Source organism: Equus asinus, unplaced genomic scaffold (assembly GCF_041296235.1).
Source record: "Equus asinus isolate D_3611 breed Donkey unplaced genomic scaffold, EquAss-T2T_v2 contig_803, whole genome shotgun sequence".
Classification (NCBI taxonomy): Eukaryota; Metazoa; Chordata; class Mammalia; order Perissodactyla; family Equidae; genus Equus; species Equus asinus.
The window spans coordinates 1,243,817-1,262,783 of NW_027225520.1; the positions used below are offsets into that span (position 1 = coordinate 1,243,817).

Genomic DNA, 18,967 nt, shown 5'->3' on the forward strand with positions numbered 1-18,967 from the left:
AGTGAGAGAATCCACGGCCGTCTCGCTCATCTTTGTGGACCCAGTTGCTGACTATCAAGTGGGGCCATTCTCTCCCTTTGGTTAGGCTTTCCTTCCCCAGCAGATTCTCCATTTGGTCTCTCTTGGACTTCTTTGCCTGGTAGCTGGGTTCCTTCTTGGCATATGTGGAAAGCCTCATAAGACCTCGATTTGGAAGTTCCATATTGGCAGAGGAGAAAAACAAGAGCTGGAGGTAAAGGAACTTGCCCACCTTCTGAAGGAAAGTAGACTGTGAAGAGGGCACTGAGTCTGTGTGCTTGCCTGTGCCATCTTGCACTCTCTCTTATTCAGGATGATGTGTAGTTTTACATGAAGTTTAGATCTCAGGAGTAAATATATAGTGTAGTGTGCACTGATAGAGATTACATACAGGAACTTTGATGGAATTTAGCAGGGTGCTGGAATATATCTTTAAAGTGGTTTTACTGTACCAGAGGACATGATTTTTTTTGCGACTCTGATAAAGAAATATTTTGAATGATTTCTTCTTTTGAAAGACGGCGTGCTCATTACCATTGCCTTGTCACTCTTGCTAATTTTTGTTAGTGTTTCCTTCTAGTCGTTTCTCAAGTATTTCTTTTTGGCTAAATTATTTGTTTATCTATATAAAGCTAAGGGGGTTTGTTTTTCGGTGTGGATTTTTTAGCAGCTCTTCCTAATATGGGAAGGAATTTAATAGTGAATTTTTAAAGTAAAGGCCTAGTGCCCATAGGCACATTTTAATGTGTGAATTCTTTATTAAGTATGTCTTATAAATGTTGATGAGGCAGTGTGTTAAAATAGTCATTTATTTTTAACTAACCTAATTTTTGTTAGAAAAGGATTGCATCATTAAAAAAATTAAAATAAAAAAGCTTAAAATGAAAATAACAAAGTCTCCCTCCTCTTCCCAGTTTTCTCCTCTTCTCCCTAGGCCCTAACTCATTTCCCAGAAATCACCTCTGTTAATAGTTTTTAGTTTAGTTTTATATCATATTTCTTCAAGTTTTATCAAGTTTATACAGAATCTATTGATATTCCACTCTGAGGGACTAAGAATTTATCATGATTTAACTCCCCTTCCACCTCTGGATTATATTGTTTATATTTTTATTTTCTAGTCATTGCCTTATTTACTCTAAATAGCATATATAAATGTTTAATTCTTGATTTATCAAATTTACTATGGATTCAGTATCCACAATGAAAGGCAAGAACACTACCCTTCTACTCCTCTTCTCTCTAGTTACCTCCCTATTGTTCTCAGTTATGTTAATATTGTCTGAAAAATACTGTGTGATCTTAATTCATGTTTCCCCTTTTCCATTTTTCCATTCAAGCAGTAACATGCTGTGAATTTTATTGCCTCAGGAGAGGCACAGGGCAGGGAGGAGGGCAGAGTTAGCCAGTCAAATGTTTGCCTGTTTTACTTGTCCACACACCTGAGCTCAGCGAGGAGCACACGACGTTCAGGAGGACGCAGGGGCCCTGGAGGAGCAGGGGCAGGAGAGGCTCCCCCGTCTGAGGTCCGCGAGGGCCGGAGCGGTGCTGAGAAGCTACGTGGGAAACAAACACTGCTCCATGGTGGAGCCCTAGGAGGGGCAAACCTCAGAAAAGGTAGTGGTGTCAGCTATTTGGGGAAAGCAGGACCCTAGCACAGGGTTCCAACCTCAGCTGAGACTCCCATGCCGCGCGTGGAGCCCCAAAGGAGCAGAGATCTGCTGCGCTGCAAAGAGTCATTCATGGAGGCTCCCGGTTACCCGGGTGTGCAGATCACTGAAGCCTGGGGGGCGCCCTTCTCTCTGAATATTTGGCAACTGCATACCTTGGTGGGACCCCAGGAGGGCAGAGAAAGCCCAGGAATGTCTGTGGTTACATTTCCCATCAAGCAGGTCTTATGAGAGAGGTAGAGGGAGAAAGAGAATATTTCCCAGAGGTGGAAATTAAACTGAAATGTAGAAAATAAAGTGATATTTCTTATACACTTGAATTTGTTGGCTGAGATACCCTGCCACGTAATCTTTAAATTGCCAAGATTTATGAGATTTACTTGCTGTTCTGTAATATAATTATTAAATCTTCTGTGCTTTTGACATTGTTTGACACCCAAAAGTGAAAACCAATACACGGCATGTACAATATTAAGATTACATAAGTATTGTTCACCGCAAACCAAACATTGCGATTGAACTAATTTAGAAGGAAACTGAAGGCTACGACATTAAAAGTTTGCTGCTTAAATTTTTCTTTTATTTTTTCTGGTTGTACTTAGTTGCCACCATTATGTACAATCTGATGTCTTGGTTTCCCATTTTTGGCCTGAAGAACTTCAAGTAATTGTTTTCTCGTGGGGACACTGAATGGTAACTTTTTAATTTCCAGATGTCTTCATTTTATCCTGATGCTTAATTAACAATAAGGCTAAATTCAAAAAGTCTTTCCCTAGACCTTTGAAGACATTACTGCACTTTCTTCTATTTTCTTACTTTTGTCTACTTGCTCTAAAATAGATCGAGAGAGGTGAACTGAAGGCTCCATCTCTAGTGGGTTTCTATTTCTCCTTGCATCTCCTACAGTTGTTGCTTGATCGATATTGATGCTATGTTATTTGGTGCAGAGATTTTATACCTTCATTGCAAATTCCCCCTTTAATATTATAAAGTATCTTGTTTTAATGCTTTTTTGGGTCTAAATTCTGACATTACTACAAGTCTGGCTTTGGTTTTTCTCTCAGGCCCAAATACTCTCACGAGGAAGCATCTTGAGGGAACTCCACTGATGGTTGCTCCACAGCCAGCTCCTCCCTTTGAATCCGCTGATGCTGAGCCTAGAGCTTATCTGAGGCTTCCTAGAAAGAACCTGGCTTGGCTTTGGTGTCCTGAGATGCAATTTCTTCTCTTTTGATTTTTACAGGAAATTTCAACCCATTTGCTTTCTATTTTCCAGGTAGTCCTCAAAATTTCTGGCACACTGACGAGACTGTAATCGTTTTCTACAGATATAGTTCTGTGATTTTGAAAAGTGTCTGTGTTGGAATTTCAGTGGGAGATGAGAGAGTGGGGATTAATCATGTGTCACAGCGTACATCTTGACCTGGAATCTTTCCTGCAAGAGATTCTCAATTGTAAGCTCCACATTTATAGAAATAAAACATTGTTCAGTGCCCATCCACTTTCTTCTTCCCTCTCTTCCTCTTCAACATGTATTGCATGTGCACACAAAATCATTTCATTTAACACGTGAATACTTTTCCTTAAGATTCACTAAAACTCTCAGTGCTTGAGTTCTCTTTTCTTCCCATGCTGAAAATGTAAAATACTGGAGAGATCTGTCTGAACAACGTATCTCTAGTGAGCATTCAGAAATTTCACATGGTTTCCTTTGCTGTGCAGAAGCTTTTTAGTCTGATGTAGTCCCACTTGTTCATTTTTTCTTTAGTTTCCCTTGCCCGGACAGACGTGTGACTTGAAAATATGCTGCTAGGACCGACGTCAAAGATCGTACTGCCTATGTTTTCTTCCAGGAGTTTCATGGTTTCAGGTCTTACATTCAAGCCTTTAATCCATTTTGAGTTGATTTTTGCGCATGGTGTAAGGGAATGATCTTTCATTCTTTTGCATGTGGCTGTCCAGTTTTCCCAACACCATTTATTGAAGAGACTCTCTTTTCTCCATGGTATGCTCTTGGCTCCCTTGTCGAATATTAGCTGTCCATAAATGTGTGGGCTTATTTCTGGGCTCTCGATTCTGTTCCCTTGATGTGTGTGTCTGTTTTTGTGCCAGTACCATGCTGTTTTGGTTACTGTAGCTTTGTAGTATATTTTGAAATCAGGAAGTGTGATACCTCCAGCTTTGTTCTTTTTTCTCAGGTGTTCTTTGGCTATTCAGGGTCTTTTGTTGTTCCATGTAAATTTTAGGATTCTTTGTTCTATTTCTTTGAAAAATTTTGTTGGAACTTTGATAGGGATTGCATTGAATCTACAGATTGCTTTAAGGAGTATGGACATTTTAATGATGTTGATTCTTCAAGTCCAAGAGCATGGAATATCTTTCCATTTCTATGTGTCTTCTTTGGGTTCTTTCATCAATGTTTTATAGTTTTCGGTGTACAGATCTTTCACCTCTTTGGTTAAGTTTATTCCTAGGTATTTTATTCTTTTGATTGCAATTGTAAGTGGGATTGCATTCTTAATTTCTCTTTCTTCTGCTTCATTGTTAGTATGTACAAACGCAACTAATTTTTGTACATTGATTTTGTTTCCTGCGACTTGACTGTATTCCTTTATTGAGAAGATATTTGCAAACCATATACCAGATAAGGGGCTGGTATCCAAAATATACAAAGAACTCATACAGCTCAACAAGAAAACCAACAATCCAATTAAAAAATGGGCAAAAGATCTGAACAGAGATTTCTCTAAAGAAGATACACAGATGGCAAACAGGCATATGAAAATGTTCTCAACATCATTAGTTATCAGGGACATGCAAATCAAAATTACAATGAGGTATCACCTCCCTCTGGTCAGAATGGCTATAATTAACAAGACAGGAAACAACAAATGTTGGAGAGTATGTGGAGAGAAGGGAACCCTTGTACACTGCTGGTGGGAGTGCAAACTGGTGCAGCCACTATGGAAAGCAGTATGGAGTATCCTCAGAAAATTAAGAATAGATCTACCATATGATCCAGCTATTCTGCTGCAGGGTATTTATCCAAAGAACTTGAAAATACAAAAGCATAAAGATGCATGCACCCCTATGTTCATTGCAGCATTATACACAATAGCCAAGACTTGGGAGCAAACTAGGTGCCCATCAAGGGATGAATGGATAAACAAGATGTGGTATTTATACACAATGGAATACTACTCAGCCATAAGAAATGATGAAACATGGCCATTTCTGACAACATGGATGGTCCTTGAGGGTATTCTGCTGAGTGAAATTAGTCAGAGCGAGAAAGTCAAATACCGTATGACCTCACTCATAAGTAGAAGATAAAAGCAATGACAAACAAACACATAGCAATGGAGATTGGATTGGTGGTTGCCATAGGGAAAGGAGGGGAGGGCAAAAGGGGTGATTAGGCTGACATGTGAGGGGATGGACTATAATTAATTTTGGGGTGGTGAACAGGATGTAATCTACACAGAATTCGAAATATATTATGATGTACATCCAAAAGCTATATAATGTTATAATCCAATGTTACTGCAATTAAAATATAAATAAATAAATAAATTTCAGAGTGTATATATATATATATATATATATTTTTTTTTAGGCAGATTAGCCCTGAGCCAATCCCCCTCTTTTTGCTGAGGAAGACTGGCCCTAAGCTAACATTCATGCCCATCTTCCTCTACTTTATATGTGGGATGCCTGCCACAGCATGGCTTGCCAAGTGGTGCCTTGTCTGGACCCGGGATCCGAACAGGTGAACCCTGGGCCGCTGAAGTGGAGGGTGCAAACTTAACCACTGTGCCACTGGGTATATTTTCAGAGACATTGCTGTTATGTAGCCATTAGAGAGTGGCATAATTCTGAGGGGAATCACAGCAATTTGTGGTCAGAATACAGAGCAGTATACAGAATACATTATAGTAATAAAAAATATATCAATAAGTTCAAAGTTTTGAATAAATTGCTTGCATGTAACTTTATTCTTATACTTTCTACACATCACCAGGTTCAAGGCATTTTACAGCTAGTGGGTGATAATATTTGCAATAAGTCAGTTTTGTCTTTATATGATAAATACACAAGCAGAGAGTTATATGTTCAATTTAACTATAAAGACATGTGATGTTACTATCTGCCTGATCTTAAATCCTCCTTTTGGAAGATAAATATTTTTTTATTTAATAGAAACATTAGTTCATCTACTTTGTTAGCCCCATCAGCATCTGTATTATCACTTTTCCTTTTGGAAATCGAATGGCTTGAGCCCTTCTCTAAAGGAACCACTTAGCATTGTGCAGACTCACCATGTGGTGCACCTGAAAGCCCAAAACCCATCATCATACAGACTTGTATTGGGCATGTCCAAAAATTTAGACAGACAGCTATCTTGTAGGTAGCAACAGGAAATAAAAGAGCTGCAAGACAGTCATAGTAAAAGGATGCTGGAAACGTTCTAGATCTTGATCTGGGTGATGGTTACACAGGTATATACATATGTAAAAATTCATCAAGATATATATTTAAGATTTGTGCATTTTACTATATGTCTGTTATTCCACAATAAAAAACAATTTGTGAATATAAATGAGAACCAATTTATATAAGCCTCTAAACTTTGCCCAATTATTGAATATAGCAACAGAAATTTTCAGAGGAGTACTAAGTATTAGAAATTTCCCTAAACGGTATGAAACTATTTTATGGTAGTTATTTTAGTTTCCTGCAATAAATTTAAAACATTCTAAAATTTTCAACTTAAGTTAAAACTGTACCATCAACCGCACAACAGTACAATGGATGGATAATCATGGGTATGATCACATTTTGGAACACTGTGCAGCAATGACAAGTAAGGAAGCACAGCGGCACTCATAAACATGGATAAACCTCACAAGTGCAAGGTTGGGTGAAAGAAACAAGTCACAAAGAAGCTATCAAAGGTAGTCAAAAGGAGCTATATCGTTATGCATGCTTACACAGGTGGCAAACCTAAAGAGATGCCAGAGAATGATGAAAAAAGCCAGTCGTTACCCCTCAAGGGAGGGAGGAGGATGCTGATATAGGAAAGAACCACAGATGGCGCTAAGGTACTGGCATCGTTCTGCTATGTTTCTTCACCTGGGGGGTGGTTACACACGGGTTTACTTTAGGATTGCTCTTTAAGTATAAAAGAGCCATACTAACAAGTAAAAATCCAATAATCAGCTATTTCATGGTCCAGAAAGCCCAGGGGTTTACCCTTTGGGAAACTGAAAGTAGTTGCAGGTAGCCGGCATTATGTGTAGAGTTGCCAGATTTAGCAAATAAAAATAAGAAATTACAGCAAATAAAAACACTGGATGCTCAGTTACATGTGAACTCTGATAAACAATGAATAATCTTTTAGATAAGCATACCCCATGTAATATCTGGTCCCATGCAATATCTGGGACATACACGTACTGAAAAATAATGCGCTGTTTATCTGAAATTCACACATTACTGAGCATCCTGTATTTTATCTGGCAACCGTAAATATGTGGCAAGCTGCACAGGCAGAAGCAGTTCTCGGTGGCCCGGTGAGGGGAGTACCCAAAGGAGGGCCAAGGAAAGGGAAGAGAAAGAAGAAGAAAAGTCTTAAATTAGCCTGACCCTAAGCTATTTGAACAATAGAGTAAGTGAATTAGCTGAGTTCAACCATTATTGCAATAGTTCAGGAGTAATGAATTCACACAATGTATCAAATAATTTCTATCAACAAAAAGCAGTATCAGCAAATGTTTAAAAGAGCCATCAGTGTTTCTCCTAAAAATTGTGTCTCTCTCACTACATCAGCCTCTCTTCTGATCACTTGGGATGAAAATATTGTGAAAGATAGCCTTGAGGATGCTCATTCTGTGACTAAGTTTTCTTAATCTGTAGACAGTGATTAGGAGTCAGGTTGCAATGTAGGTTGTTTCATCTTGTTTTTATTCTACAAATATTATCTGACCACCTATCATGTTCCAGGAACCCGTCTTAGACCCAAAGGACAGATAATGAGTGACACAAACATAGTCCCTTCCTGTGGAGCTCAGAGTCTAGGCCCTAGTGGACTATAAAATAGATAGATAGATAGATAGATAGATAGAAAGATAGATAGATAGATAGATAGACAGACAGATAATTACATGCCCTTGGGAAAACATTATCTAGCAATAGTGGATATTTGCTCTTTGCTGCCCAGCATCCCTCTTTCTTTTGGGAAACCATCCAGACTCCATTTTATGTTAATTTGTTTGCCTGGAATTGATCCACAAGCCCGTTGCCACGATTGATGATGTTTGATTCAAAGATTGGTATACAATCCAATTAGAACTGATGAACCCTTGAGAGCCAGTAAGTAGAGGCTTCTGGAAAAGGGAAGCATTCCCCCCTGCCTTTGGTAATGGATAGGGGAGCTATCCAGATGATCAGGGCCATCAGGTACACACCCCTAGAGGACACCATTCACATACGCAAAAGATGAAGTCATGACCCAGGAAAAGCATCCTGGTGACATTGCAGAGCCGTGATTCAAGATGAACTGAAACTCCCCCCAGATTTTTCAGTTACATTAAGCCAACAAATCCACCCACTTCTTAGAGCAGGTTGAGTTTCCGTTTTCCGTCATTTGCAGCATAGAGTCCTAACTGATGCAATAAAAGTCTAAGAGGAAAGAAAAGGTTTCTTGCCTGTTCCCAACCTCCAGTTTCATGCCCCGGAGGTAATCACTGTGATGCTGCGTTCAGACATTTGGGTGCACACGTATGTATAACGCATGCCTTTCATGCAAATCGAATTGTATTGTATACATGGTTCCACCACTTGCTCATTCTAAACTTATGTTGTATTGTGGAGATCTTCATTTGTTGATACAGACTATTCGGCAATTGGATGTATCATCATCAATTTGATCTGTCTTCCACTGGTGAAAATTTATTTTCTCTTCAATTTTTTACTATGATAAACAATACCTTTATACATATATCTGTGTGCATTCATGCAATTATATCCAAAGGGAAAAAACCCTAGAAATGGAATTGGTCTTTCAAAGGGAATGTAAAAAATGTTGCCTTCCAGAATGATTATACCAATACAGTCTTCTCAAAAACACATGAGAATGTTTCTTCTCCACCATTAGTAACACTGTGTTTTGCCAAATATAAGAAATTTTGCCAATATGATAGTGAAAAGCAGTATTGTTTTCTCAATTTGCATTTGTTTGATGAGTGTATACACACACATAGACACACATGGAGAGAGATTCATATATATTTAGGCTATATATTTTATAAATTCATTAGCTATTTTTCTATAAATTCCCCATTCATATCCTCCACAGATTTTTCTCTTGGGTCATTTATCTTGTCCTTATTGATTTGTCTTTACATATCAGGAAAATAGACCCTTTTCTCATACATGTTCCTTTTTTTTTTAAGTATGCTTTTCCTTTTTTTTTGGTGAGCAAGAGTGGCCCTAAGCTAACACCTGTTACCAATTTTCCTGTATTTTTTTTCTCCCCAAAGCCCCAGTACGTAATTGTATATCCTAGTTCCAAGTCATTCTAGTTCTTCTATGTGGGATGCTACCGCAGCATGGCCTGGTGGGCAGTGTGTAGGTCCACACCCAGGATCCGAACCAGCAAACCCCAGGCTGCCAAAGATGAGCACATGAACTTAACCTCTCGGCCACAGGGCCCACACCCATACATGTTCTGAATATATTTTTCCAAGTTTGTTGTTCACCCTTCAGCATTGCTTTGTTTCTTTATCATTTTTTTAAGTATAACATTTCAAGTGTACAGAAAGCAGGAGAGAATTATATAATAGCACCTATATGTCCACCATCCAGTTTTAAAATGTTACCGTGATTTTGCAATATTTGCTTCACCTTTGTTTTTTAAAGAATAAAATGTTACAGGTACAGCTGAAGCTTCTCTTCCACTCTCACTGATGCCGTTCTTCTCCACGTCTCCCCACAGGTGACCACCACCTCGAAGGTGACGTGCATCATTTGTGGAGACCCTTTGTACACCTGAAAACCCCCTCACATGCACCAAAGGTTTAAATATTTTCCTGTGTCTTTTAGAAGAAAAAAAGACAGCAATAATGAATTGTCTGTGGACAGTTGTTCTCAAGTAAGCCTTCCCGGGATCTGCAAGCATCTTTCCAAGAGAGACCAGGTTCACATCGTTGCAACAGTGAGGCTCGCAAAGTTCCCGTGAGAAGCTGTTCACAAACTGTGCCACCTTCTGACTGATGTTGCTAATAAAGAACAGAGAAGAATCTGCCCGTCAAACTTGCCTCAAAGGAGGTCGTTGAGTTGCGATTGGATATATTATATATTATACAATAATTTATTTTGACCCTAGGAGAGGTTCATTTGAAAAAGGCCATAATACCTCTTTCTGCCCACTTTGGAGCAGATTTTAGCTGGGGTCAAAGCTCTAACGTCTGCCTCTATGAAAGGTTGCAGGCAGGGGGCCTGGGGCGTTCCTATCTGCTCGGGCACATGAAAAATGAAGACATTTCCTGAGGAGGCTGATGGAACCAATGTGCTCATGTCTGAACGTTTTTGCAGAAAGAATTAAAGGACGGTAAAAGAAACTTCTGAATACTCTCTAGTCTTTGGATATTCTGAAACTTCTACCTCATTGCTTATTTTTAAAAGAACCCAAATTGGGCTTGGCCTAAACAAGGGAGTCACCTGTGATTTTGACAACACCTTAAACAATACACTCCCATGGTTTTATACTTTTTCACAGATCTGTTTCTTTAAAAAATGTATATATATAATTTTTTAAAATTATAAAGTTTCTATAAATTGCACCAGACTGTGCATATCATTCTGCAATTCAGCATGGTTATTCACTATGACTTCAAAATTTATCCATGTGGATGCATATAGATTGAGATTATTCCTTTTAACTACCGAATAGTAGTCCCTTTTATGAATATATTTTTCTATTTTAAAATTAATAAACATTTAGATTATTCCTTTTTCCTTTAGTAAAAACAATGCTGCATTGACATATCTCCTTGTGCACGTGTCCAAGGATTTCCCTAGTGTGTCTGTCTACAAGGGAGGCTGTTGGTTTGTGAGTCCTGCACCCTCCTTACTGGCTATTGTAAAGTGTTCTTCAGCGTGGTTGTCTCCTAGAGTTCATACTTTTCCCTAGTAGTAAGTGAGGATTCCTCTTACCCACATCCTTTCTGTCTCTTGTGTGTATCCTCTGTGTTTGGGAGTTGTATGATTTTGATAGTAGTATAATTTATCAAACTATTGCCTTATGGCTCCTGGCCCGTGTGTGTGTGTGTGTGTGTGTGTGTGTGTGTGTGTGTGTGTGGTGTAGGGTGGTGTGCGTGTGTTTTGTCATGTTTAGAGGTTTTTGGTCACGTTTAGTTTTGGCAGTAAATGGTTACTGCAGCTTAACTTGCAAATATAGTTTTCAGGTTGTTCATTTTGTTTCACAACGATGACATTAAAAGAGAATAGTACTAATAGTCCAGAAATCTGGTAATCCTGCAGCAGGATTCTATCCAGACTGTGCAACACTTTGCCTGCCAGATATTAAGGGAGGCTAACGGTGAGGTTAAATTAAATTCAGAAACCTTCAATTGGGAAACCATGCTAAACACTGTATGTAGTAGCCAGACGTCTTCGTTGAAAGGCTTCTGCTCACTGCCCAGAGCCGGGTTGTCTAATGCAGCATTGATAACTGTATCAGGTCGAGGGCGAAGATTGATCTGGAGGGTTCAGTACTGATGCTCCTTTCTCCCTATCTTCCTTGTCCTACATCTTTTGAATAATGTTCACTTTCTCCTCATTATCAGGTCAAAGTTTCAGGAAAGTCCTAGATGTAACAAAGTTCAGGCTAAAAATTTTTGAAATGTTAAGCTTATGCAAGACATTAAACTTTGTCACGCCATCCCAGCCAAAAATAAACTAAAACTCCAAACCTGTTGCATAACCAGACGTGACATCTGCAGAGCCGGCCTGTAGAAATAAGCAATAAACTACACAGTGAACAAGGAACATAGCAGGTGTGGTCAATCAGGAAGAGCTTTTTGACACAAAATGATGATATTTTTACTTCTGGAACAATCAGAGGTATGTTCTTATTTTATGTGTTCAATCTTTTTTGTAAAACATATTATTTAATAACAGTATAAGATCTAATAATGGTTTATTGCACTATCTGTGGGGGTGAGGGTAGGGCTTACTTTCTTTCACCATCTAAATGTCCCTAAAAGAATCTTTACCTCAACACGTGCATTCCTCCAAATTATGTGTGAAATTTCCTTTGAAGAGAACTCAAATACTTCAGAAAAGTTTGGATCCTACATAAGCAAAGTCATTTTGATTTTCAATTTTCATGATCTTTAGAAGGTGGTAATGTCTTTAAACCCTTTTGGCTAGAGGTGGATTTTTTAATAAGAACGTGAAGAAAACAAGTCTTGACTCAAAGCACGTGGAAAGACATCCGTAGTTTTCAAAGCCTTCTTAGACCATTAGGGTAAAGTCTTCGTAATCCTATTCTCTCCTCAGCAAACTCTAAGGCACTCATGGTTACAATTTGTGTGGCACATCTCATTTCTGTATGACATTTTGGTTACTTAATTATTGGAACTCACCATTCCATAAATCTGCGCTTGCCATTTGCCTTCTGACTCCAATTCCTGCCTCGTGCCTTCCTGCAACTCCAGCTCTCAGGTGAGATGGGTCAGCTCAGACCTGAGGAGGGAGTGACGGCTGCTTGAGATGATGGAGATGTTGGATTCAGAGCAGCTGCTTGGGAAGCAGGCAGTTGTTCTGAGCAAGAAGGCTCAGTGCTTCAAGGCCGTTACTCTCAGCCCAGGAATAAAATTCTACGGGACACAGTTTAATTGCTTCAAGATTCAATTCATAACCCTTTTTCCTGCATCCTGTCATTATTAGGCCATTATTTTTTTGTCCCTTTTATTACATTCCAACAGATCCAGGCAAATATTTGCAAATATTTTTAGAGATGAAGCTACATGTGACTCTTCACTCAAGTGCTGAGTGACTACTATCATAGGCTACAACCAGTAAGCAGTGAAGCCTAGACAAAGGTCCGGATACGAAGGGTAATAATTAGTATATTCATCTCTCTTGTTTGTAGTTCCCACAGATACTAAGTGGTTAATTTATTAGCTTAAGAAAGATACTTCACTGTATCATAATTGTCAAGGAGTGAAAATATTGCCTAAAAGCATTGGCCGAGCTGTGCCTCTGCTGTGAAATCTTTTATGTAGGAAACGTTAACGTGTCATCATATGCCGATAGGAACCAAGGCCTTTGAGGAAGGTATAAGAAATTAAAGACCAAAATCATTTAATTTGAGAATAGATGCATTAACAAGATCAAATACAAGTTACTTGTCTTTTGTTTCAGATACTACCCTGAGAAAATTTTCCTCAGCACATATTGACTATATTTTGAAGGAAAAGGAGCATAATATAACCTTTGAGTCCTGAGAAGAGCAATTGCAATCAATGGACTTAATGTCTTAAATGGCTTTTATTATCATCATTGGTGGTATATAGAAAAAGGTTAATAAAGCCTCTTTCACAGCTGGAACTTACAAATTAATCCTGTTCAGCAGCATTCTCTCTCTGTGCTCACTAATCAGCTCATGCAGCTGGTGGCTGACGGTCATCTCTTCCTAATTAGAGGAGCACGTGCTGCAGAGCCATCATTCTGAATGAGAGCCATGGTGTTTACTCTGTTTCCCTCACCCTTCCTGCTTCATTCACCGTTAAGCAACCCGTGACAATGACACAGGTTGTCACACAGAGTATGAGGAGATGGAATCACAACATTTGGAGGTAGATTGCTTGGATTTGAGTCTAGGCCTTCAACTAGCTGTGTGACCTCAGGCACGTTACCTAATCTCTCTGAGCCTCGGATTCTCCATCTGTAAACAGTCGTTCCAGTTGCTTCCTAAGTTCTGATGATTAAATGAGATAATACATGGAAAAGCACTACGCAAATATCTTTTTACATTTCAAACCTATTCTAAGATTGAGAGAAGACAGTTGTACCCTCATGTGCCCATCACCCAGCTTCAACAATCATCCATTCACGGTCAGTGATGTTCATCTATACTCCAACCAGTACTCTCTCTTGCCCCCAAAGGAATCTTATACAGCAAGTTCCAGATGTCATATCATCCCCATGCTTACATATTTTAGTGTGTATCTCTAAAAGGTAAAGTCTCTTTTTTAAAAGCCTAACTATAAAGCCATTATGCTACTTAAAAATTTTAACACATACCTAGTCAGTGGCCATTTCCCAGTTGTCTCATAAAATCTTTTTAGAATTATTTTGTTTGACTCAGGATTTAAATAAGGTCTACACATAGCATTTGACTGACCTGTCTCTTTAGTCTGATCTATAACTGCACTGTTCAACATGGCAGCTACTAGCCACATGTATCCATTTAAATTTAAACACAAATTAATTCAAATTAAATAAAATTAAAAATTCAGTTCCTCCATTGCAACAGCCACATTTCAAGTGCCAAATAGTCGCATGGATAGTGCAGATACGGAACATTTCCACGATTGCACAAAGTGTTATAGGACAGTGCTGATCTACAAGTCTCTCTTCCCTCTCTGTTTCATCCATTTTGATTGTCAAAAAAAACCCAAGTCATTTATGTCATGGAATTTCCCACATTCTGGAGTTTTCTGATTGAATCCCCATGGTGCCATTTAACATGTTCCTTGGCCCTCTGTATATAATTGATGGTTACAGCTAGAGGCTGAAAAGCTGTTTGTCTGTTTCATGAGCTCAAGTCCTACCATGTGACCTTAAGCAAGTAACTTGACCCCTCTAAACGTCCATTCCCTCACATATAAAACAGGAATAGTAACAGTACCTACACCATTGGGTTGTTATGAATGTTAAAGGAGATAATCTGAAGTGCTTGGCCTGGTGCATGGCTCATGGCATGGATTAAGTATACATTAGTTATTATTTGCATTATTATACTTGTTATTAGGCACTGACTCTCAAATCTTAGTCCATGCATTGGCTGTGTCAAAATCCTCCACAGACATAAACAAAAGCTTTCCAGAGATTCTAATTCAGCGGGCTGTAATGCAGTCTCATTATATTTGTTAAAATAAATCTATCAAATCTTTGTCTAGGATTTACTTTTATTAATTGATTTGCATTCAAGTGATTAGGATGATTACAATAATTATCCAGTGAACTCTTAGAATTTTACTAAGATTCCTCTCTTTGGGTATGCTTGGAAAATCTGTCCCTAAATCAATATTGCAAAGTATATACAAAATATTCACCACAGCACCTTTACAATTAAATATTCATTCCATTTTTATTATTATAGCTTAGCCTAGAGAATTAAGTAAACATGTGTTACTTCACTCCTACACACCGTTTAAACGCAGCTAACAGGCTTTCTGAATAAACCATCCCGCCCCCGGCGGTATCAGGAGTTAGGTTCCGCATATGCTGTCGCCAGGCTGCAGCCGCCTGAGGGGACTCGCCCGGGGCCCCGCCCTCAGAGCTCACACCCGCCGTGCGCTCGCGCCCCAGGGGCCGCCCCCCGACACTCCAGTGCGACTCTGCGTGCACAGGCCAGAGGCTCAGAACCAGCGCCGGGCTGCCCTGCTCGGCCTCCTGGGCGCAGCGGCGTTTGCCCGTGCACGTGCCCTCGCATCGCGCGCTCCGGGGCCGGGCTCCGGGCGGTTCTCGCCGCTGCAGTTCCACCGGGACTTCCGCGCTTCGGCGGCCTGTCTGACGAGCCGCCGCGCCCAGAGAGGTTCAGGTTGGAGCGACACTTGCCAGAGGGCAGCGGTCACGCCAGATCTTCGGCTTCCATTCCGTTTTCGCGCGCTTCTCCCTCTTTGCAAGGTGAGTGGAGCTCGTTTGTGGATGTGTTAGCACAGGATGCGGGAATCCTGTGAAGCGAGTCAATTCGGAGCCCGACGTGAACCAGGTGGGGTGGCAGCGGGAGCGCTCACAGGGTGGAGGCCCGTAGTAAGGACGCCAGTCCTCAGGGGACTCTCGGGCATGAACGGCAGAGGACGGTGTGTGTCTGTGGGGACAGACGGGCAGCGTGTGGCGGGGTGTGTGTGAGAGACGCGAGTGAGCGGTGGGATGCGCCTCCGTGCCGTGGGTGTGGCTGCGAGGCTGTGACAGGTGAGTGGCTGTGCTGGGGTGACGGGGATTTGGTTGCGTGTCCTTCACCTGTGCGGGTGTGATGGCTGTGGCTCTGTGGCGTCACTGTCTGGTGGCTCTGGGCTCCCTGGCGCTTCCTCCTCTTCTCTCCTCACAGCCACTTGGCTGCAAGAGGAAAGTAGGACATTGAGCCCTAAAGGAAGATTTCCAGCCAGGGGGCACCGAGGTTAGTTTGGGAAAGCCTGGGGAGTTCTCTACTTGGGAGCTCTGAGGGGCAGCTACTGTCTCAGAGCCTCGGGGTTCCCAGAGCTCGGACCCCAGGAACGTGCTGTAAACCTATACCCGTAGTCCAGGCTCTGTCGTCTTTTCCATCTGTTTATGTGTATGAGCAGGGCGGGTGTGGACCTGGAGAGTGTCGTGTAAGAGAGTCATTCTGTGCCCCAAGAACAGCCTGGTGCCTGGTGACTTCCTCCTCAGTCCTGCCATACCCCAAAGAAGAACCTTGGGGAGGGGAAAGAATTGTTTTCATGCAAAAATCAACATTGAGGATAGTTGTTTCTTTCTTTCATAAATTCACTGATTTTAAATTATTGATATAAGAAAAATTTAACAAAACTTTGGAATAATATCTGATTTTTAGTTGTCTTCCCAAAAAGATTTCCAAATACTGATTGAAATACAAGAAAATAAGGAATCATTTTATTTACCCACATGCCTTTTGTTGCTGCTTCAGGGCACTGAGAGTCTTACTGATGTTCTCACTTTATGAGACGCTTGATCACATCAGCTTCTTTGCGCAGGTTGTGATTCACAAATGTCTCTTTGTTTCTGCTGCATTTCGGCGGGAGGGAAATTTCCTCCTCCTCTTTTCTAGAAACTCTTGATGTATGAATTAAAAATGCATTCTCAAGCAAAAGATCTAATTTTGCCCATTATTTTTGTGAGCATTATCAGAGCAGGGCTGATAAGCACAATTTTACTCTAGGAAGGAGAATCGTTTCTTTTATAATACCCAATTAGGGGACATGCAATGTTCTTCAATAAAAATAGCTAACATATTTATATTTATATGGGATTACAACATATTACTAAGTTTTAATGTAGATCATATTTCTCCAACATATTCATGCTAAGTAAGTGATCTTCGTACTCTTGCCTTTACTGATGAAAAACCCAAGACACTAAAATGTCATGAACTCTAAGAGCAGTTACATTTAGAAAATCTGAGAACAGAATCTATGTCTTAAGTTTCAACTGGATACCATTCCCCGGTTATGAGTGTGTACTTTACACTGGGACCAGTATCATCCTGATTAATAATCCTGTACATGCCATCACACAGCAGAACCAAATTAATTAACCTGTTCCCTGTTAGATTTTTGTGTTTCTAGTTTTTGGCTGTCAAAAACTCTGTATTGAAGATACTCGTACATGCATTTCTTTATCTCAATATTTTCTTAAGAAATGTCTAGAACTAGAATTTGGGGTAAAATAATCAGATTTTTAGTAAATGCTTATCATATGCCAGACCATGCCATCTTAGTATTTGGGGTGATAAAAAGACTCAAATGACACTGTTGATACTCTTATGTTCCTTCTGGTAGGTAAAGTAAACCCTGAATAGGAATAGATGCATTGAAGGCCACTAGGGAGATTCAGATAATGTGACTTGGTGTTTGATAAGGCAGTGATGTCATTCTGACTGCAGCCACCACTGTCGGGTTGCGATCAAACTATGATGACCTATGAGAGCACCATGATGGTAAGGAATTTATGTTGTAAATTTTTACCTTACTTTTTCAGTTGAGATATACACATGATCATAAAATTCCCCCCCCCTTTTTTTTTTTTGGTGAGGTAGTTTGGCCCTGTGCTAACACCTGTGGCTAATCTTCCTCTTTTTGCTTGAGGAAGAGTGGCCCCGAGCTAACATCTGTGCCCGTCTTCCTCTGTTGTGTATGTGGGGTGCCACCACAGCATGGCATGATGAGTGGTGTAGGTCCATGCCTGGGACCCAAACCTGTGAACCCGGGCCACCAAAGCAAAATGTGCTGAACTTGACCACTACACCACTGGGCCAGCCCCAAATTCACCTTGTAAAAATGTACTCAAATGAAAACTTTTTACTATATTCACAAGGTTGTACAAATCAGTACCACTATCTAATTCCAAAATATTTGATCACCTTAGTAAGAAACCCTGTCCTTGTCAGCTGTCACTTCCTATCCCTCGTCCTCCCATACTCTGGAAACCACTAACACGTCGTCTGTCTCCATGGATTTGCTGAGTCTTGAAATTCAGTCTACATGGAATCATGCAGTATGTGTCCTTTTATGTCTAGCTCCTTTCACTTAGCCTGAGGTTTTCAAAGTTCGTCCATGTGGTAGATAAGCACATCATTCTTTTACTTTATTTTGGAAAGTATACACGGCATTACATTTGCTATTTTAACCACTTTTCAGTGTACAGTTCTGTGACAGTAAGTACATTCACACTGTTGTACAACCATCAGCACCACCCACTTCCAGGACTTTTTCATCTTCGACTGAAACTCTGTCCCATTAAACACTAACTCCCCATTCCCCTCTCCTCCCAGTCCTGGCAACCACTGTTCTCCTTTCTGTGTCTATGAATTTGACTTCTCTAGGACCCTCATAGTAGAGCAATCGTGCAAAATTTATACTTTCGTGACTAGCTCATTTTACTTAGTGCAGTGTCCTCAAGGTCATCCATGAGGAGTCGGTATCAAAATAGCCTTATTTTTCTGGCTGCGTAATATTCCCTTATATCCATAAATGGCATTTTCTTCATCCATCTGTTGATGGACATTTGTATTGCTTCCACTTTTTGGCTGTGACAAATGTGAACATTTGTGTACTAGTTTTTGTGTGAATGCATATTTCCATTCTCTTCAGTATATACCTAAGGGCAGAAGTCCTGGGTCACATGGTAACTCCTACTTTACATTTTTTATTCTGATGATGATGGTTGCTGAGTGAGACTGATGGGATAAGATAATTGAGCAGCTTTCTGGAGGACGTGGCTAACAGGATGGGAAAGGGTTCCATGAAGAGAACTTGCAAAAGGATGTA

At 40.2% G+C, this 18,967-nt stretch overlaps 1 protein-coding gene across 7 annotated transcripts in view; it reads left to right on the forward strand.

The window, feature by feature from the left end:
* LOC139039758 (serine/threonine-protein phosphatase 2A regulatory subunit B'' subunit beta-like) overlaps positions 1-10,309 on the forward strand; it is a 57,338-nt gene extending 47,029 nt beyond the window's left edge. For 4 of the 7 annotated variants that reach the window (XR_011501300.1, XM_070503822.1, XM_070503824.1 and 1 more), the window contains one exon: positions 9,685-10,309. Coding sequence is in view for 4 of the 7 variants with exons in the window: in XM_070503824.1 (XP_070359925.1) it covers positions 9,685-9,741 (57 nt within the window). In the remaining 3 variants the exon portion in view is untranslated. Of the gene's footprint in view, positions 1,524-6,683; positions 6,791-9,684 lie in introns of those variants that run through there. The other 3 variants (XR_011501301.1, XM_070503825.1, XM_070503823.1) reach the window with 2 other exon arrangements.
* Positions 10,310-18,967: the final 8,658 nt, after the last annotated feature.